We start from the raw sequence: 21,991 nt of genomic DNA, 5'->3' as shown, positions 1-21,991 counted from the left end.
ATAATTTACTCCAAGATCAGACGTTAAAGGAAAATTCCGGGTTCAATACTTAGCTCAATCGACAGCATTTGTGGCATAATATTGAATACCATAAAAACTGATTTCAACTCATCCCTCCTTTTCTTTAAAAAAGCAAAAATGTGGGTTGCAGGGAGGCTCTTACAATGGAAGTGAATGGGGGCCAATTTTCTATATTAAAATACTCACTGTTTCAAAAGTTTAGCAACAAGACATGAAGGATATGTGTGTAAACATGATTTTAGTGTGATAAAATCACTTACTAACCTTTTCTCTGTAAAGTTATAGCCCATCTTACAACTTCGTTACCATGACAATTTAATGTCAACAAACCCTAAAACCATAAAATGACTAAAAATGACAATTTAAACAACTTTTCAGCTCAAATAATACACAAGTTTTAACAGAAAAATTAATGTAAGTGCTTTTATAAAATTATAAGCTTCACATTTCTTTGTTTAAACCCTCCAAAAATTGGCCCCATTCACTTCCATTGTAAGTGCCTCACTGTAACCTCAATTTTTGTTTTTCTTTAAGAAAAGGAGAGATGAGGGGCCTGGGTAGCTCACTGGTAAAAGACGCTGGCTACCACCCCTGGAGCTCACTAGTTCTCTAGTTCGAATCCCAGGTTGTGCTGAGTGACTCCAGCCAGGTCTCCTAAGCAACCAAATTGGCCCAGTTGCTAAGGAGGGTAGAGTCACATGGGGTAACCTCCTCATGGTCACTATAATGTGGTTTGTTCTCGGTGGGGCACATGGTGAGTTAAGTGTAGATGCTGAAGTGGATGGCATGAAGCCTCCACATGCGCTATGTCTCTAAGCCACGTGATAAGATGTGCGGGTTGATGGTCTCAGACACAGAGGCAACTGGGATTCATCCTCTGCCAACCGGATTGAGGCAAATCACTACATGACCACGAGGACTTAAAAGTGCACTGGGAGTTGGGCATTCCAAATTGGGTGAAAAAGGGAAAAAAATCCACAAAAAAAAAAAAAAAAAGGAGGGATGAGTCAAATAAATCTTTGTGGTAATCAACATTATGCCACATTACGCTGTCGATTGAGCTAAGTATTGAACCCGGAATATTCCTTTTAATTTCTTAAAGAAGCACTCAATCTTGTTAATACATAATTTCTTTGATTTCCTCTTAAAGATACCTGCAAATGAGGTTTCAAACCTAAAATCAACCAATGGTGAGCCTCCCTACCTCAATTTGGCGTGTGAAGTTAGTGGTGAGAAATGGCAGACCCGTGTCCTGGTCTCCCAAAAAAGTGGCTACATCTTCATTCAGACAAACCAACCCATATACAACCCCACACAGAAAGGTACAGCAAAACATTTTTGTTTTGCAATACCATATTAATGAGTCAACATTGCAACAACAGTAAAAAGGCAATTAGGATATTCCAAAATTTAAAAACATTGACACAAATGTCTATATAGTTATATGGTGATCAGTGACACTGGTGTGAAAATTGAACATGAATGACACTATTTAGGGTTAACAGACTTCTCAACATATACTTTACATTGTCCAAACTGATTCTCTGTGGTTTTCAGTTTTGTTCAGGATCTTCACTCTGGACCACACCATGCGGCCAAAATCAGAGATAATTTATGTGTCTGTATACGTAAGTCACAATCTTTTACATTATTAAATGTTATTTGAATGATGTACTGTAGTTGCGCATCATTTATTAAACAAAAAAAGAAAAACCAAAAAGAAATTGAGATGCCCTTTTTAATTGTTGTCTGTATTTTTTCTTTAATAGAATGCCGAAGGAAACAAAATCAAGAAATCACAGTACAAAGTTCCAAATGGCATTCTGTCACAGAACTTCCATATCCCTGATGTTTCAAAGTAGGCCCTACATGAAATCTTACTGTCTTATCTTCTATCATATCATATCATATCATATCATGACAACCTTGTACTGTATATAGTAAAAATATATAAAAACAGTGTTGCTAATGAAAATAACTATTTGCATGCTGTTCAGTCTTTTAAGATGACACATAAAGATTTCATCAGTCTTCATATCAGACTTCTAATTCAATTTTTCCAGACCTGGCATTTGGAAGATTACAGCCCATTACAAAAGTGATGAGAAAAATGCTGCAGTGCGTGAATTCAAGGTCCAAAAGTTTGGTGAGTAACACAAAATGTTCTTTGGCCAAGACTTTTGCTGCTTTTAAAGGCTTATGAAGAAATTTTAGGGACAAAGAAATTGTTATATTTCAGTAAGAAGGCACAGCATTAAGGACTATGAAGAGACATAACAATAAAATCTAATATTGTTATAAAAAAAAACTAATAAAAAAAAAACAAAAACAAAATGTTTCAAAGAGACTGTGATGAGGGTAGGCTATATATTTCAAGAATCTTAAGCTTGCTGCATGAAACAGAGACAGCTAATCAGTCACTTCACTGACAGATATTTTAAGGCATATGACACAAACACAATGCATTTTTATCAGTTCTGCCCAGCTTTGGGGTTTCTGTTCAGCCAGAGAAAGGATTCCTGCTTGTGAGTGCTAAGACATTTACATTCACTATTCAAGCCTCGTAAGTTCACATTCAGATCAAGTAATCACATCGTATTATGTTCTTTATGATTATCAAGATGTACCTTCTGAATTTGAGACAATAGTTTATAACCAAAACCCCCTTTTTTTTTTTTGAAAGATACACATATGGAAGGACCATTGATGGTGGTTTCCACTGTCGGTTTGGGGTAAGAGAGGAAGACTCAGATAATAAAGGTGAAAACATCAAATTCATTAAAGGACTGGAGCAAACAGGATCTGTGAGTAAAACCGGTCAGGCCTAATGAATCCCCCAAGAGAAACTCACAGTTTACTTTCCTTATACATCACTCTTTAATATTCTTTCATTGTGTCTCCTCTGTTTTAGGTGAAAAAAGGCCACGCAGAGGTTACAATTAAAGTTTCAGACCTCAATGAGAAGCTCAAGAATTTAACGTTGGATAATTTGGCAGCAGCTCAAGCCCATTTCTACATGGCTGTCACCGTCACAGACATTTTAAGTAATTAAACATGAAACAAAACATTCCGTTTCATCAAATTAATTTAACTTCGTTGAAAAACCACACTGTAAAAAAAAATTGCCAGGTAACCTAAAAAATTTGCTTTAATATGTGGTAAAATCTAAATCAAAAGTATAATTTAATATGACTGAATCAATCTGAGTAAATTTAAAAAAGTACCTGGTAGAATCACATTGCTATACCTAGATTTTTGCGAATTAATTTTAATGTGGCTCATTGTATGTATCACGGAAGTTTCCTGGAGAAATAAACACTAGAGGCACTAAAACAACAATGATTTATATCAAAGTCTTTTTAGCAAGTCAGTCCACTCAGCAGCCATCTTTGAAATGCTCCTGGATAGCTATTTTTCTTTGTAACAAGCGGCATACAAGTGTAGCTCATATCAGCTTGAATGTTGAAAGACCAAAATCTCCAAAACGGTTGGTCAATATTAAAATCAAAGATCTGGGTGATGTGACAGCAGCCATAGTGTGCCAGTGCGCTCACCACACATCAGCAATCAGGTAAGAGGAGAGTAGAGTGATGTAGCCAATTCATATACTGTACATAGGGGATTGTTAGGAAGCCATGATGGATAGAGGCCAGTTGGCAAATTTGGCCAGGACACCCCTATTCTTTTTGTGAAATTCCCTGGGATTTTTAATGATCACAGAGAGTAAGGACCTCAGTTTAACGTCTCATCCAAAAGACAGTGCCTTTTTACAGTATACTGTAGTGTCCCCATCACTATACTAGGGCATTAAGACTAACACAGCACCTCCTGCAAGCCTCACTTATACCTCTTCTAATAGCAACCATAGTTTTCCCCAGGAGGTCTTCCATCCAGATAGTGACCAGGCTCAACCCTGCATAGCTTCAGTGAGTATCCAGGTGAGAGCTTCAGGATGATATGCTGTTGACAATAAATTATGTGGTTACTTAAGCAAATGTATTTTTCATCTCATGTTTGCTTTTATAACACTATAGTTAGGTTCAGGTTTAGGGAAGGGAGGTAGGTTTTGCTGATTTAAAACTGGATAATTATCTGTTTAAGAGAACATTTAACTCACTTTTAGTGCCACACAGTGGCAATTTCACCTCGGAACTGCCGCGATACATGTAATGAATCACAGAATATAATTTTGCAAAAATGTCAACACAGTTACGTAATGGGGGGCCTGGGTAGCTCAGTGAGCATTGACGCTGACTACCACCCCTGAAGTTGCGAGTTCGAATCCAGGGCATGCTGAGTGACTCCAGCCAGGTCTCCTAAGCAACCAAATTGGCCCGGTTGCTAGGGAGGGTAGAGTCACATGGGGTAACCTCCTCGTGGTCACTATAATGTGTGGTTCTCGCTCTCTTTGAGGCACATGGGTAGTTGTGCATGGATGCCACTGAGAATAGCGTGAAGCCTCCACGCGCGCTATGTCTCCGTGGTAACACACTCAACAAGCCACGTGATAAGATGTGCGGGTTGATGGTCTCAGAGGCGGAGGCAACTGAGATTCATCCTCCGCCACCCGGATCGAGGAGAGTCACTACGCCACCACGAGGACTTAGAGCGCATTGGGAACTGGGTATTCCAAATTGGGGAGAAAAAGGGGAGAAAAAAAAAAACACATTTACATAATTTTCATGAGATCAGGCTGAATTTAAGGGTCAGGCCAGGTGGAAATAGCGTAATAACTGCATGTTTTCACTCTTTATAGTGCATAAATGCAGCCAAGATTTGTTTAAGTAAAATACATTGAACACACAAAAGTTATTTGATGGCATATGCTAGGAATCGCAATGTAAAGGTGGTTAAAGTTCTAGAAATAATTCAAATGTAAAAGCGAATGAGGTACAATTACAAAATTTCCTAGTTAATTCAATTTCTTCCCCTAAAATGATTGTGTGCCCCTCTTAAGGTGGTGAAGTGCAGGAATCAGAAGCTTTCCTTCCCATTGTTTCGAGCCTGTACATTGTGGACCTGTCCCGCACAAGATCATATTTCATACCTAAAATTCCGTTTGAAGTGGTGGTAAAGAATACAATGCACAGCTGTTCTACACCCCAATGATAAAATCAGTCAGATTTTGTGCCACTGTATCACCTAATCATCTTTTTTGACTAGGTCATGCTTCGTCACCCAAATGGTTCCCCAGCCACAGGCATCCAAGTGAAATTAAATGTGTCAAGCACAACAGAAAAGTCCTGCAGTATAACAACTAATGAAGAGGGAATAGCATTTCACACCTTCAATTTACAAGGAGCACCACCGTCAATTTCAGTGGAGGTTAATATATACAAAGAATAAAGCTCTTTTAATGCCTTTAATACTTCCAAACTTAAAAAAATACCTAATCTTACATTTTACAAAAGATATTAAAGGTGCACTCAGTAATTTTCTAGCATATTGTCAAACTTTATAACAGAAAGGAATAGTAATAGTAGAGTAGTATCTTTGAAAAAATAAGTTTACAATGATGTGAGGAGATGGAGACTCAAGATCATCATATCAGTCTTACAGAAAAAGCTGCTTTATTCTACGTATAGTGCTGGGTCCACATTTCTCTCTCTCTCTCTCTCTCTCTCTCTCTCTCTCTCTCTCTCTCTTTCCAATTAACATTTTTTATTGATTCGTAGACATTTAACAAAGAAAAAATATAACATATATACAATGAATCAACATTTAACATTTAACCCCACTATTAGCCCCCCCCAATCACCAACCCCACACTGACCCCCAACAAACACCTCTGTGGTCACAAATAAGAATACACACACACACAAAAAAAGGAAAAAAAAGAAAAGAAAATATAATATTCATACAGTTGTGCTCAAAAGTTTGCATACCCTTGCAGAATTGGTAATATATGCACCATTTTTAAAGAAAACATGAGTGAGCAGGCAAAAAACATTTCTTTTATTTCTTATGGGATTCATATTCAACTGTAGGTTATAACAGAATGGCACAATCATAAAACAAAACATGGCAACAAAGAAAAAAATGAAATGACCCCTGTTCAAAAGTCTGCATACCCTTAGTTCTTAATACTGTGTATTGCCCCCTTTAGCATCAATGACAGCGTGCAGTCTTTTGTAATAGTTGTCTATGAGGCCCCAAATTCTTACAGGTGGTATAGCTGCCCATTCGTCTTGGCAAAATGCCTCCAGGTCATGCAAAGTCTTTGGTCGTCTTGCATGAACCGCACGTTTGAGATCTCCCCAGAGTGGCTCGATGATATTAAGGTCAGCAGACTGTGATGGCCACTCCAGAACCTTCACATTTTTCTGCTGTAACCACAGTCCAAGAGCGTCCCATGCGCAGCAAGATTCCCTGTGCCTTTAGAGCTCACACCCCCCCAAAAACATCAGTGAGCCACCACCATGCTTCACAGTGGGGATGGTATTCTTTTCACTATAGGCCTTGTTGACCCCTCTCCAAACATAGCGCTAATGGTTGTGACCTGAAAGCTCTATTTTGGTCTCGTCACTCCAAATTACAGTGTGCCAGAAGCTATGAGGCGTGTCAAGGTGTTGTCGGGCATATTGTAACCGGGCTTTTTTGTGGCATTGGTGCAGTAAAGGCTTTTTTCTTGCGACACGACCATGCAGCTCATTTTTGTTCAAGTATCGTCGTATTGTGCTCCTTGAAACAACCACACCGTCTTTTTCCAGAGCAGCCTGTATTTCTCCTGAGGTTACTTGTGGGTTTTTCTTTGTATCCCGAACAATTCTTCTGGCAGTTGTGGCTAAAATCTTTCTTGGTCTACCTGACCTTGGCTTGGTATCAAGAGATCCCCGAATTTTCCACTTCTTAATAAGTGATTGAACAGTACTGACTGGCATTTTCAAGGCTTTGGATATCTTTTTATATCCTTTTCCATCTTTCTAAAGTTCCATTACCTTGTTACGCAGGGCTTTTGACAGTTCTTTTCTGCTCCCCATGGCTCAGTGTCTAGCCTGCTCAGTGTATCCACGTGAGAGCTAACAAACTCATTGACTATTTATACACAGACACTAATTGCAATTTAGAAAGCCACAGTTGTGGGAAATTAACCTTTAATTGCCATTTAAACCTATGTGTGTCACCTTGTGTGTCTGTAACAAGGCCAAACATTCAAGGGTATGTAAACTTTTGATTTGGGTGATTTCTGTTATCATTATAATTTAAAAAGGAGCCAAACAACTATGTGATAATAAATGGCTTCATATAATCACTATCCTTAAATAAAAGACAGTTGTTTTGCATGATCAGTCATATTTTCAAAATCAATGCCAAAATTTCACAATTTCTGCCAGGGTATGCAAGATTTTGAGCACAACTGTATATACATAAAACCATACTTCTCTCTCCACAGCCCCTCCCTGAGAGTCCCCCAAAAACACTAAATAATTCCCCCATTTCCTATCAAACAAATCCCGAACCCCCAGCCTTCTGCTTGACACCTCCTCGAAAGCTGCCACCCTCCCCATCTCCGCACACCACTACGGAAATGAGGGAGCTCCATCAGACTTCCATCCCTTTAAAATAATCTGCCTACCAATCATAATACTGGACAGAACCCAATTTTTTATGTGTTTATCCCCCAAATTTATGACCACCCCATCACCCAAAATACAGAGTCTGGGGCCAAATGAAATCTGAGTGCCCAAAACGTCACATATAAAACACTGAACCTTCAACCAAAATTCTTGGATCTTAACACACCCCCAAAAAACATGGGTTGTGTCTCCATCTTCTAATTGGCATCGCCAGCAGGTGGGTTTGTCTTTAAGACCAAGCCGATACAATCTAGAGGGGGTCCAATAGAATCTATGTAAAATCTTGAATTGCATAAGGCGAACCCTTGATGTTTTTTAGAATCCTAGCCCACATTCCTTCCTCCAATACCAAGTTTAAATCTTTCTCCCATAATCTCTTGATAGAAGTTAAAGCTCCGACCCCCAGACTCTGAATTAGCAGGGAGTAATACACTGATGCCTCATGACCTTTTCCAAAAGCAGTAATCACTTCTCCCAGAGTATCTGCCGCTTTAGGGGGGGTGTGCTACTCCCAAAAACAATACAGGGCACGTGGCGCAGCTGTAAATACCTATAGAACTGAGATCTGGGAATCCCAAAATGTTGAACCAAATTTCAAAAGATCTCAGCACTCCACTCTCATATAGGTCACCGAGTGTAGTAACCTCCTTCACAATCCACTCTGACAAGCAGAAAGGGGACTTATTAATACATAATTTAGGGTTCAGCCATATGCTTCAGGCAACATTTAAATAAATGTCCAAATTAAACACTCTGGACACTTTTGTCCATACCGAGTGCAAATATGAGATAACGGGGTGTAACTTAACTTCTCCGATTAGTTTGATAGAAAGGATTTACAATGGCGAAATAGGGGCAAGAACTTCCTGTTTAATACAAAACCAGGGAGGGGCTCTCTCAGGTGGAAACGACCAATAAACCAAATGTCTGAAACTGAATGCATAATAATAAAACAAAATCTTGTGTGGCCCAGCCCACCTTTGTCAATTGGCCTATGTAACTTATTAAAATGTATTCTAGGACGCTTACCATTCCAAATGAAGGACTTTGCTATGCTATCAAATTGCTTGAAATAAGAGAGGGGGACATCTACAGGGAGAGTTTGAAGCAGGTAGTTACTTTTTGGAATACAATTCTTTTTAATAACATTAACCTTCCCAATCATAGATAAATGTAATGAAGCCCACCTGCCCACATCGCTCGAAAACCTTTTTATTAAGGGATCAAAATGAACTCTAACTAAATCAGACAAACTTGCTGGGAATAAAATGCCCAAATACTTAATGCCCTGTTTGGGCCACTGGAAGGCGCCTGGCTGGAAAGCCGTTACTGGACAGTATGCTGTCAGAGATAAAGCTTCGGTTTAGACCAACTGACTCTGTATCCTAAGAATTTAGAAAAGGAATTAATAATTCTGTGGAGGCAAGGCATAGATCTAGTGGGGTCGGAGACAAATAATAATATACCATCTGCGTAAAGCAAAAGCTTATGCGTAATACCTCCTGCCACCACCCCTGGAAAATCATCTTCCATTCTTAACGGAACCATTCTGCTAATGGTTCCAGGGCAAGACAGAACAATAATGGGGAAAGAGGGCAACCCTACCGGGTGCCCTTATCCAGAGTAAAATAATCTGAAATAATCAATTTGTTTTTGCCGCCACTACCGGGCTGCGGCCCCGAATAAACCCCACCTGATCTATATGTATAAGAGGTGTCATAACTTTACTTAATTGGTTAGCCAGAATTTTTTGACAATATTTTTACATCTAGCTGGATCAGGGAAATTGGATGGTAACTCTTACGCTCTCTTGGATCTTTGTCCTTTTTAAAATTCAGGCTGATCCAGTCTTGTGTCATGGTTGGCAGAAGCTTTCCATTCATTAATGATGCCATATGAACTTCTAACAAAAATGGAGCCAGTTCTGTAGCATAAGATCTAAAAAATTCAGCAGCAAATCCATCTGGCTCCGGAGCCTTGCCTGTAGGCAAGGGCTTAGTTACCTCGCCAAGCCCCACCAAGTTTATCTCAGAATCAAGAGAATTGTTTTGCTCAGTCATCAGTTTAGGGAGTTCTAATGGTTCCACAAGTTTCTAATATCTTCATCAGTATAAGATGATGTGGAACTATAAAGATCAAGATAGAATTCTTTAAAGGCATTATTAATATCAGTGGCCGAGGTAAAAATTTCACCACCAGCAGATTTCACTGAGGGAATGGTAGAAAAAGACTCTCTCTGCTTTATATATCTAGCCAAAAGCTTCCCTGCTTTGTCCCTTGACTCAAAGTATGACTGTCTTGCCCTGAATAGCCAAAACTCCACCTTCCGTGACAAAATAGTATTATATCTGTATTTCAATCAGGTCAATTATCTGAGGCCATCAGACGATATTCAGCTCTTCAGCTCTGCCTTGGCACTTTTAATATTCCCTTCCAACTCCACGAGTTCTCGTGCTTTGGATTGTTTGATGAATGAGGCATACTGTATGATCTGACCCCTAAGAACCGCCTTAAGTGCCTCCCAAGCCACGCCCACAGAGGATACTGAGGACCAGCTGGTCTCCATATAAACATTGATTTCAGCCTTTAATATTTGTTGGAATTCAGGATTTTGCAAAAAGGATACATTAAAGCGCCAACTATATGATTTCATTTTCTCCATATGTGGTAACATATCTAAACTCACCAGGGCGTGATCTGAGACTAAGATGTTTCCAATTGAGCAATCAACAACAGATGAAATGAGGGACTTAAATGTAAAAAAAAATCTATTCTAGAATAAATCTTATGGACTGATGAAAAGAATGAATAGTCCCTACCAGATGGGTTCAAAAGACTCCAAATATCTGTAAGACCAAGATTTTTACACATCCTGTGAAGCGTCAGTGTTGCTCTAGGGGGCTTACACACTTTTGCTTCACTATGATCAAGGATTGAGTCCATGAATAGATTAAAGTCTCCTCCCAATATTATATCATGAGGGGTGCCAGCGGCTTGCAACATCACTTCAAGATCTATAAAAAAGCCCTGATCATCAGCATTAGGTGCATAAATAATAGCCAAAATCCACCTTTGCCCCTGAATTTCTGCTAAAACAATAATGACTCTTCCTAATTTATCTTTACTCTGTTTGAGAAATTTGAAATGTAGATGTTTACTTATCAATGTAATGACTCCCCTGCTCTTACTTGAGCCAGCACTAAAGAAAACATGCCCACCCCATATCTTCCCAAATTTTTCAGCTTCCTGCAGGGAAAGATGCATTTCTTGAAGAAACACTATATCAAATTTCTTACGTTTAAAAAAGAAATAACCTTCCTTCTTTTTATGGGGTGCCCAAACCCATTCACATTCCGTGTGGAGAGAGACAATCCACTCATACTAACATTTGACATTCTGACATATTAGGAAAAATAGATTGTGTGTCAAAAACAAAATTAGAAAGACCACATTCAACATTAGTGCAACAATCAAAATCGTCATGGTTACTGGTGTAACCTCCGTTCCCTGATGGAGGGAACGAGACGTTGGTGTCGATGTAGTGACACTAGGGGTCACTCTTGGGAGCCCAAGACACCTCTGGTCTTTGATAAAAGGCCAATGAAAATTGGCGAGTGGTATTTGCATGCCACTCCCCCAGACATACGGGTATAAAAGGAGCTGGTATGCAACCACTCATTCAGGTTTTATGCTGAGGAGCCGATATAAGGTCCGGCCATTTCAGCGGGTAGTTCAGCGTTGTGGCAGGAGGGACACAACGTCTCGTTCCCTCCATCAGGGAACGGAGGTTACACCAGTAACCATGACATTCCCTATCCGTCACTCACTCAATGTTGGTGTCGATGTAGTGACAGTAGGGTTCCCTATACAAAACGCCACAAGGCTGAACTGTGTTACATGAACTGGTGGTGTGTGGTGGGCAGACTTGCTGTGTGCCTCATAGCCAGCACACCAGTTCAACACGTGACCTCCCCCGACACAGTTATGAGTGTCGAACGGCCCTTTTTGGGGACAAGTCGACCACCCAAAGATAGAGACAGGCTTAACCCAGTCGTGGCCTCTTTTCTCCTTCTCTTTTTCCACTCCCTAAAAAAGGGGGATTATCCGACTGGGCCGCCAGGTCTAGTCGGGGGGTGTCCCTCCAAAGGGGAAGATACCGCGGAGACCACACCTCGCCCAAAGAGAGGGGGGGATATTTAAGTGGAAGAATACGTCACATGGTCTTTCCAACCATGTGGAGAGCCTTCAAGGTAGATCCTGCCCAGTGGGGGAGGAGTTACTACAAACATGGAGACTGGGGCAGAGGGGCTCTGCCCAAGGAAGACGCAGTTTGCCAGCAGGGAAACGAACTAGCAGAAGATATAGATCACATTGGGTTAGCCTTACAGGGAACCGCCACATGCGGAGCACCTACCCCAGAACAGGGCTCTTAGCGCGTGTACTTGGCCGGCAGCGAGTCTCTCCGAAAACTCGACTGCCACAGGGCTCGTAGGAAGTCAACCAGGGAACAAAGTCTGTGAACACTACTGGGAATTAATGGTGCACGTCTTCAGCTCCAAGGGAGGTGGAAGGCGCTATGTGCAAGCGATACACCCGGCCAGCTATCCCGGGCTTATCCGCTTGTGTTGCGTGCCACTACCTGGGACGAAACCGGTTCCACCCGGAGGTTGTAGAACCTTGCACAGGTGTTGGGTGTTGCCCAGCCCGCTGCTCTGCAAATGTCTGTTAGAGAGGCACCCCTGGCCAGGGCCCATGGAGCCGTTACACCCCTGGTAGAATAGGCTGGTAGCCCTACCGGGGGCGGCATGTCCTAGGTGACATATGCCATAGTTATGGCGTCAATGAGCCAGTGGGCGATCCTCTGCTTGGAGACAGCACTTCCTTTCCGCCGTGCACCAAAGCAGACAAAGAGCTGCTCAGAGATTCTAAAGCTCTGCGTGCGATCCAAATAGATGCGTAAAAAGAGCGCACCGGACACAGCGATAACAGCGCTGGGTCTGCCTCCTCCTGAGGCAGCGCTTGCAGGTTCACCACCTAGTCCCTAAAGGGGTGGTGGGAACCTTGGGCACATAGCCCGGTCAAGGTCTCAGGATCACGTGAGAGTAACCTGGACCGAACTCCAGGCACGTTTCGCTGACAGAGAACGCTTGCAAGTCACCTACCCTCTTGATGGAAGTAAGCGCAGTCAGGAGGGCAGTCTTCAAGGAGAGTGCCTTAAGCTCGGCTGACTGAAAAGGCTCAAAGGGGGCTCTCTGTAGACCCTGAAGAACTGCAGAGGTCCGATGAGGGAACGAGGCACGGTCGGGAGGGATTCAGCCTCCTGGTGCCTCTTAGGAACCTGATGATCAGGTCATGCCTTCCCTAAGGACTTACCGTCGACTGCGTCGTGGTGTGCTGCTATGGTAGCAACGTACACCTTCAAGGTGGAAGGGGACAGCCTCCCTTCTAACCTCTCCTGCAGGAAGGAAAGCACTGATCCGACTGCGCATCTCTGGGGGTCTTCCCGACGGGAAGAACACCACTTAGCGAACAGACGGCACTTAAAGGCATACAGGCACCTCGTAGAGGGGGCCCTAGCCTGAGTGATCGCGTCTACCACCGCAGGTGGGAGACAGCTTAGGTCTTCCACGTCCCATCCAGGGGCCAGACATGGAGATTCCAGAGGTCTGGGCACGGGTGCCAGATGGTGCCCCTTCCCTGAGAAAGAAGGTCCTTCCTCAGGGGAATTCGCCAGGGGGGAGCTGTCGAGAGGAGCATGAGGTCTGAGCACCACGTCTGGGTGGGCCAGTAGGGTGCTACCAGGACAACCTCCTCCTCGTCCTCCCTGACCTTGCACAGGGTCTGTGCAAGCAGGCTTACTGGGGGAAACGCATATTTGCGAATGCCAGGGGGCCAGCTGTGTGCCAGCACGTCTATGCCGAGGGGGGCCTCATTCAGGGCATACCAGAGCGGGCAGTGGGGAGGATTCTTGTGAGGCGAACAGGTGCACCTTTGCCTGTCGAATCGACTCCAAATCAGCTGGACCACCTGAAGGTGGAGTCTCCACTCTCCCCTGAGGGTAACCTGTTGTGACAGTGCGTCCGCTGTAGTGTTGAGGTTGCCCGGGATGTGAGTGGCTTGCAGCGACTTGAAGTGCTGCTGACTCCAGAGGAGGAGACGGCGGGCGAGTTGTGACATACAACGAGAGCGCAAACCACCTTGGCGGTTGACATATGCTAACGTTGTCATGTTGTCTGTCTGAACTAACACGTGCTTCTCTGGATCAATGGCCGAAACCTCCGCAGGGCGAGCAGAGTTGCCAACAACTCGAGGCAGTTGATGTGCCAATGCAGTCGCAGACCCGTCCAGAGGCCGGCGGCTGTGTGCCCGTTGCAAACAGCGCCCCAGCCCGTTTTGGAGGCGTCTGTCATGACCACGACACGCCTGGGGACCAGTTCTAGAGGAACACCTGCCCGTAGGAATGACAGGTCGGTCCAAGGGCTGAAAAGATGGTGACAGACCAACGTAATGGCCACGCGGTGTGTCCCGTGGTGCCATGGCCGTCTCGGGACTTGAGTCTGGTGCCTCATATGCATCAACCCGAGTGGGGTGACCACCGCTGAGGATGCCATATGACCCAGGAGCTTCTGAAAAAGTTTCAGTGGAACCGCTGTTCCCTGTTTGAACGCCTTCAAACAGGCCAGCACCGACTGGGCGTGCTCGTTCATAAGGCGCGCCGTCAAGGAGACCGAGTCCAACTCCAAACCGAGAAAAGAGATGCTCTGAACCGGGAGGAGCTTGCTCTTTTCCCAGTTGACCCGAAGCCCTAGTCAGCTGAGGTGTGAGAGCACCAGGTCCCTGTGTGCGCACAACACGTCTCGAGAGTGAGCTAGGATTAGCCAGTCCTCAAGATAGTTGAGAAGGCGAATGCCCACCTCCCTTAACAGGGCAAGGGCAGCCTCTGTGATCTTCGTAAGGATGCGAGGAGACAGGGACAGGCCGAAAGGGAGGACTTTGTACTGATACGCCTCACCCTTGAACGCGAACCGCAGGAAGGGTCTGTGTCGAGGAAGGATCGAGGCGTGGAAGTACGCATCCTTCAGGTCTACCGCCGCAAACCAATCTTGATGCCGGACGCTCGCCAGAATGTGTTTTTGCGTCAGCATCTTGAACGGGAGTCTGTGTAAAGCCTAGTTCAGAACTCACAGGTCCAAGATTGGCCTCAACCCACCGCCTTTTTTCGGTACGATGAAGTAGGGGCTGAAAAACCCCTTCTTCATCTCAGCTGGAGGGACAGGTTCTATCGCGCTCTTCCGTAGGAGGGTAGCGATCTCCACGCAAGGTAGCAGCGTTTTCGTCTTTCACCAAGGTGAAGTGGACACCGCTGAACCTGGGCGGATGCCCGGCGTAGTGAATCGCGCAGCCGAGTCGGACGGTCCGGACCAGCCCTCGTGATGGATTGGAAAGCGCAAGCCATGTGTCCAAGTTCCGCGCAAGGGGGACCAAAGGGACAACATCATCGGATGTACCGGCAGGTGGGGCCTCGTGGCGGGGCGGAGCTCGTGGTGCCACACCACATCGTGGCCGTGCTGAGTCTAAGGACATCGAAGCACTTACCTGGCTCCTTGTGACCACCCCCGGAACAGCCTGGGACGGGGGAGGATGAGGTCTGTCCTCGTAACCCATGGAGACTGTCGCGGATTTGTGCCATAGCTGAGCGCTCAGGGGCGGGAGACCGCTGCTGGAGCGCCAAACCTGTCAAATAGAGTGGTGGACGGTGGTTGTGTTGTCGGCCATTCAAACCAGATACGTGACCCAGGGAACAAGGAAACCGCTCTTGCTGAGCTCTTGAGTACTGCAGCCTCAAAGGTAACAAAAAGATGGAGATCTGCTTACCAGCTCCAGAGCAGCAGGTTTCATTGTCCCTGAGTCGCCCATCTCAAGGGCTCTTTGAAGCCTTTCACGGGTTCTGGGCGGCCGTGAGACGGGTGGCATCTGCTTCCTGCGGTGGGCTCCCAGGTGGACGCCCTTGGCGATGAGTAGACGGGGTGTGGGATCTTGAGCCACGCCAGGGCAGGATATGCCAGCTAGCATCCATCTACTGCTCTACCATCGAAAACTGCTGGGCAAAGTCCTCAACGGTGTCGCCGAATAGGCCCGCCTGGGCAGCAAGGAATCGTGTCTTGTCGGCCTCACCCATCTTGACCAGGTTGAGCCAAAGGTGGCGCTCCTGGACCACTAGTGTGGCCATCATCCGCCCGAGAGACCACGCCGTGACCTCCGTCGCTCGGAGAGCGAGGTCGGTCGCCGAGCGCAGTTCCTGCATCAATCCCGGGGCGGAACTACACTCGTGCAGTTCCTTTAGCGCCTTGGCAGACTTGCAGGACAGCCATGGCATGCAGGGCGGAGGCGGCTTGTCCAGCGGCACCGTAGGCCTTGGCCGTCAGAGACGACGTAAACCTACAGGCCTTGGACGGGGGCTTTGGGCACCCGCGCCAGGTGGCGGCGCTCTGCGGGCATAGGTGCACCGCGAGCGCCTTTATCCACCGGGGGATTGCCGAATAGCCCTTGGCCGCCCCACCATCAAGGGTAGTGAGGGCGGGGAAGCTGAAAAGCGACCTTGTCAGCTCTTCATGCACTTCCGGGGAGAAAGGAACGGGGGCGGGGCGTGGCTTTGAGTGGCGCCGCGAGCCCAGGAACCAATCACCGAGCCGCGAGGGTTCAGGGAAGAGCAGTGAGATCCACTCTAACCGACGCTCGCGGCTGCCCGGGAAGGCATGTCGTCATCTCCGCGTCAGCCTGTGACTGGGCAATCGACCCCGAAGGGAGGAGCCCAGCTGAGGCTTCCGACTGGACGAGCCCGCTCTCCGATGCTGTGCTCGAGAGCTCATCACTTTTGCGGGCTCCGAATAAGAGGTCGAACTCACCATGAGATGAGCCGGCGGACTCACCCGGAAGCCCGATCGGGGTAGACGAGCGTGCCGGGGAATGGGAGGTCCGCGGGGGGATACCCGGCAGAGGCGGTCCCATTGGGGTCCCCAAATCGCCCCCAGTGCTAGCCGCGCTGGCCTCATACCCGTGGGTAAAAGGACCGAGGCGGGAGCCTCTGGGGTGGCTCGCTTTCTTACGAAGGTGAGCCGTGACCGCAACGTTGCCATGGACATATTCTCGCAATGAGGACATGAACATCCACGAATGCTGTCTCCGCGTGAGCAGTGCCCAGACACGAAAGACAGTGATCGTGACCGTTAGAAGGCAAGAGATAACGAGCGCAACCAGGAATAACACACAATCGGAAAAGCATCTTTAAAAAGACGCGTCTTTAAAAAGACATTCCGTGTGTGTGCTCTTTTAGAGAAATATATACTCTTTTAGGGGGGAAAAATGCTCTTTCAGAAAATATACTCTCTAGTTTTTCTGCCGAAGTGCCCAGGGGCATTCTCTGCAGTGCACCAGTGCAGAGGAGGGAGAAGCCACTGAAATGCGCTGTCAGATCCAGCAGAGGTGAATGAACAGTAGTATTCAGCTCAATGAGCATGACCTTTCGGCTCCGAAGAGAAAATCTGAATGAGTGGTTGCATACCAGCTCCTTTTATACCCGTATGTCTGGGGGAGTGGCATGCAAATACCACTCGCCAATTTTCATTGGCCTTTTATCAAAGACCAGAGGTGTCTCGGGCTCCCAAGAGTGACCCCTAGTGTCACTACATCGACACCAACGTCGAGTGAGTGACAGACAGGGAACCGAACTTCCCCCAGAACCAAACAAACTGAAAAAAGAAAAATGTGTGCATTAACCCTGCGCACGACAGCGCCAACTGGCGTCCATCCCTCTAAACTCAATCAGTCCATGTACGCCTACGAGAGTCCTGTGACAACTTTGCCATCGGATTGCTCAATTCTGGTGTTTCTATGCACATTTTGTGAGACAGAATTACACAACAAAAGATAATCTATAAAACAAACTCCAGCCAATAGGTAGGATGAACACAAAGAATGTGCAGATTCATCCACAACACTGTCCCAAAGGTGTGTTACTACACAAAAAAAACTCCAGCCGCTAGGCAGAACCAGCACAAAAAGAAACAAAAAAGGCACCCAGTTTCCTTGGACGGTCAAGTGAATGTTCAGTGAGTCAGGCCATCAGTGGAAAAGTGACCTTCTGTTGATTTAAGAGTTTCTTCCATTCCTTGAATCGATCATGTTTCTCTCTTGTCGAATTCGTAAAGTCTGGGAACAAGAAAATTTTGTGGTTCTTCCAAGAAAGTGTTCCTTTACGCCTTGCTTCGCATAACACAAGATCTTTATTGGATAATCTCAGAAATTTGGCCAGAATTGATCGGGGCCTGTCTCCCTCAGTGGATTGCCGAGCCGGAACTCTGTGAGCTCACTTGATTTCCAGATTATGGCCTGTTATGTTGAGCAGACTCGGAAAGAGCCGTCCAGAAAGATTTTCCATATTCTCCAACTTTTCCCAGACATGCTTCAAGTCTGCTTTTGTCGCAAACGGATTTGCAGCTAATTCTCTCTCCGATGACTCCAAATAATCGATCCGTTTATCCAATCGATCCGACATCTGCCACTCTTGTAACCATCTCAGTGAATTTTGTCTCCATGGCAGTGATCGATTGACATATTGCAGCAAGATCCTCCAATTCAGCAACGACCTTCTTCAGCATTGCCAACACGTTCTGCAATTCACGCTGAATCTCTTTCACCTCTCCGGCCAAATTCATTCTCTGGTCTGAGGCCACTGCAGGGGCGTCAGCTTGAGCACGTAAATGTCTTTTAATGTTTCCAGAGTCCAAGGATTTTGAATTCTTTGACATGTTGTCTTCCTAGGATAGTTATGGATCAGTTGTATCAAATCTCACCAGTTTATATCATTAAAAGTATCAAAACTAGCAAAGTGCTCAGAGCTCGCCGTTCACATGTCCGAGACTTGCATGGCGTCACGTGACTCTGGGTCCACATTTATAAGCGCCGCCATGTTGCGATCATGTGTCCAGCCAATTATCTCAAAATTCCCCAGTAATTGGATAGAATAAATTAATCATGGCTGACTGCAAATTGTGCATTTTACAATGACATCGTTAACTTAGAACTTCTGTTTTTGAGCTACACTGCATATACGCTATTGAATTACTAAGTGCACCTTTATGAAAATTAATCTTTTCTTGACATCTATTTTGTTAATCGGTTAGGATAAGTAATATTTCTATAGTCTTGACATATCAATTTCAACAGGCAATGGTGGGTGATTCCAAGTCATCCAAAGAAGCGCATCTTATCAGATCCTCGAAAAGCTTCCTGTATCTGAGTGTGACTAATAGTGTTCTGTCACCAAAAGAGTCTCTGGAGGTCACATTTAATGTCATCAATGGTAATCCAGAGGATGGAAAACTATATTACATGGTAAGCAAAATTATTTCATACATTTAAAGCAAAGTTCTGTCATGCCTAGTTCAATGCTTTGAAATCTCACATAGGATTGAGATGGGGATGTTCAAGAGTGAGGGTGTTGTAATGTTTTATTTATAAACTTGAAATTTTTTGGCGTCTTTTCAGGTTCTCAGCAGAGGCACACTGAAAGAAGCAAAATCTGTTGCATCAAATTCTGTGGTAAAAATAGGCATCCTTTTAAGTCCTGACATGATCCCGTTTTTACGAGTGATCGGCTACTACTATGACACAAATGGTGACATCATTGCAGACTCAGTGTGGGTAGATGTAGAGGACATGTGTGAAGGAAAGGTAAATCAAAGAATAATCTTAATCCACTACAGATTACTATTTTCTTGTAATCAGATTGTTACAAATTATTTTATGGAAAAAACAAAAGCATAAAATAACTAACTGTACACAGCTAACTGTACATTACCCTTAAAGGAACAGTTCACCCAAAAATGAAAATTCTCTTATCATTTACTCACCCTTTTGCCATCCCAGATGTGTATGACTTTCTTTCATCTGCTGAACTCAAATGAATATTTTTAGAAGAATATCTCAGCTCTTTTGGTCATTACAATGCAAGTGAATGGGTGCCAAAATTTTGAAGCTCCAAAACTCACATAAGTCAGCAGAAAAGTAATCCTTAAGACTCCAGTGGTTAAATCAGTGTCTTCAGAAGCAATTTAATAAGTATGGGTGAGAAACTGATCAATATTTAAGTAATTTTTTACTATAAATTCTCCTCCCTGCTCAGTCAATCTCCACTTTAGCTTTAGCTTTCACGTTCACATTCTTCTTCTTCTTGCATTTTTGGTGATTCACATTCTTCATGCATATTGCCCCCTACTGGGCAGACAGAAGAATTTCTAGCAAAAAAGGACTTAAAATATTGATCTGTTTCTCATCCACACCTATCATATCACTTCTAAAGACATCGATTACAACACCGCAGTCATATGGATTACTTTTATGATTACTTTATGTGCTTTTTGGAGTGTCAACCAATAGTTTGTTAAGAACACTAATACTGCATAAACACCATAACAAAATTACAAAAACATTTTAAAATTACAAACACATTATTTCAGCAACTGGACCATGTAAAAATAGTTTACTATAGAAACAATGCATAAAATGCAAACAAACAGAGATCTGAAATTTAGTCATGTTTTCATCCACATAAAGAATATTATTCTCTTAGAAATATTTGTGTAAGTTTCAAAGAAATTTAATTTTAATTAAGTCAGTAACTGTAATCTGATTACAGGAATTTATAATAGAATATGTCAGGAGCCATTCACTCAGTAGGCATTCTATTTCAATACTGAGAAAAAGTTATCAAATTTACAAATATACAAAACTAACACTGGTCATTTCAGATTTATGTTTGTGGTAGCGAAGTTTTGGAAATCCTATAAGACAATATACATTAATGTAGAAATCGTATCAAATGTTCATAGTGTTCCTGTCCTATTTCCTATTTAGCTTAGCATAAAACTGGAAGATTCTCAGCATTATTATGAGCCAGGACAACCAGCTGACCTTGAAGTTAATGTAGGAACACAGAAAAATGCTAAAGTGGCCTTACTCGTAGTGGACAAAGCCATCTACGCCCTGGGTACTCAAAACAAACTCACTCCAAAACAGGTGTGTTGTTTTGTCTATTAGTAATAGTATATTTGACTTTGGTTTAGGAAGTTTATTAAATAGACATACAGTACAAGACAAATTTGATTGATAATTGTGCAAGTCGCAAACAAACAAGGACACAAATCTGTTACTGTTAATGATCTGCTCTTCATTTGATCAGTTTTTCTGTTTCCCCACTTTTACTGTGAGAAGGTGTTCGCCTCCATGCAGTCCTATGATCTGGGATGCTCATATGGGGGTGGAGAGAACACAGCAGCAGTTTTTAATGATGCTGGCCTGACCTTCATCTCACACTCCACCACAATCCGTTCAAGGATGAGAAAAGGTACTTAAATAGTCATTTTCAATGTGTTATTTTCAATCTGGGTTCAATGCAAGATCAGTTTTACAATGCATTTTGTCTATGTATGAAAGAGTTTTTACAATATGTAAATAACATTTTCTAATTCATTTTGCCTCTAGGTTTCAGCTGTGAGTCTGGTTTTAGACGAAACAAACGGTCTATAGATATTCAAACTGAAATGGCTAGAAAAGGTACAGTAACGTTTATTGGAAACCTCTGTATCAATCCTCAAAACTTTGAGCATATGGTATTCGTTAATTAAAGGTTTATGTTTAGTATTTTTTTTTTTTTTTTATGTTTTATGCGTGGATATGGCAATCATCTTGGACTTATACCAAAATGGATCCAGCATCATGCAAAATAATTGGTTTTCGGTTTCCATAGTCATTTAAAAAATTAATGCCAATGCGCTATTCACATAAATTTATTCTATGAGGGAAAGTGTCCGATATAGGGGGGTTACCACGAAAATGAGTACTGATGTGACTTGAGTGAGTGTAGAAGATTTTTAACATAGTTTTCAAAAGTACTGTTCATTTCTTTGGAAAAATATGGAAAATATTACTGAGTGCACCTTTTAAAACAATTTCTATTCTCATATTTTCAGTCATTGCTATAAACAGTGTCATACATACCGTATCACTCAGTTGATGTTTTGATCAAATTGACAAATTTCTCCAGACTTGATTTGTTCTTGATGTACAACTTCTGCTCATGCTCAATTCTCCATCACTTTTGTCCTGAAGAGGCTGCGTTTAAGGAAGCTGAGCTGCAGAAATGTTGTCGCCATGGCTTCACCATGATTCCCATGAAGCTCACTTGCGAGGACAGAGCGAAAAGAGTGAGCAGAACAGAAAACAAAGACTGTGTGGATGCCTTCCAAGAATGCTGTGAGTTTGCAACCAAGCTAAGAGGCAAAAAGAGGAGAGAAGACCTGAAGAATGTGCATGGTCGAAGTGAGTATGGGATC

General features: G+C 43.8%; 1 protein-coding gene across 1 annotated transcript in view; it reads left to right on the top strand.

Moving 5' to 3' along the window:
* LOC127453046 (complement C4-like) overlaps positions 1–21,991 on the top strand; it is a 41,769-nt gene that overhangs the window by 1,522 nt on the left and 18,256 nt on the right. Inside the window, exons 3-17 of the mRNA XM_051719047.1 lie at positions 1,172–1,343; positions 1,579–1,649; positions 1,791–1,879; positions 2,085–2,167; positions 2,497–2,584; positions 2,705–2,825; positions 2,933–3,065; positions 4,979–5,091; positions 5,185–5,346; positions 18,825–18,992; positions 19,146–19,331; positions 20,514–20,675; positions 20,871–21,003; positions 21,141–21,212; positions 21,768–21,977. Of these exons, the coding sequence (XP_051575007.1) occupies positions 1,172–1,343; positions 1,579–1,649; positions 1,791–1,879; positions 2,085–2,167; positions 2,497–2,584; positions 2,705–2,825; positions 2,933–3,065; positions 4,979–5,091; positions 5,185–5,346; positions 18,825–18,992; positions 19,146–19,331; positions 20,514–20,675; positions 20,871–21,003; positions 21,141–21,212; positions 21,768–21,977 (1,963 nt within the window). The remainder of the gene's footprint in view (positions 1–1,171; positions 1,344–1,578; positions 1,650–1,790; positions 1,880–2,084; positions 2,168–2,496; positions 2,585–2,704; positions 2,826–2,932; positions 3,066–4,978; positions 5,092–5,184; positions 5,347–18,824; positions 18,993–19,145; positions 19,332–20,513; positions 20,676–20,870; positions 21,004–21,140; positions 21,213–21,767; positions 21,978–21,991) is intronic.

This window comes from Myxocyprinus asiaticus, chromosome 15, assembly GCF_019703515.2.
Source record: "Myxocyprinus asiaticus isolate MX2 ecotype Aquarium Trade chromosome 15, UBuf_Myxa_2, whole genome shotgun sequence".
Lineage (NCBI taxonomy): Eukaryota > Metazoa > Chordata > Actinopteri > Cypriniformes > Catostomidae > Myxocyprinus > Myxocyprinus asiaticus.
The sequence above is the reverse complement of the archived record's forward strand: the minus strand, read 5'-3'. Positions and strand labels throughout refer to the sequence as shown.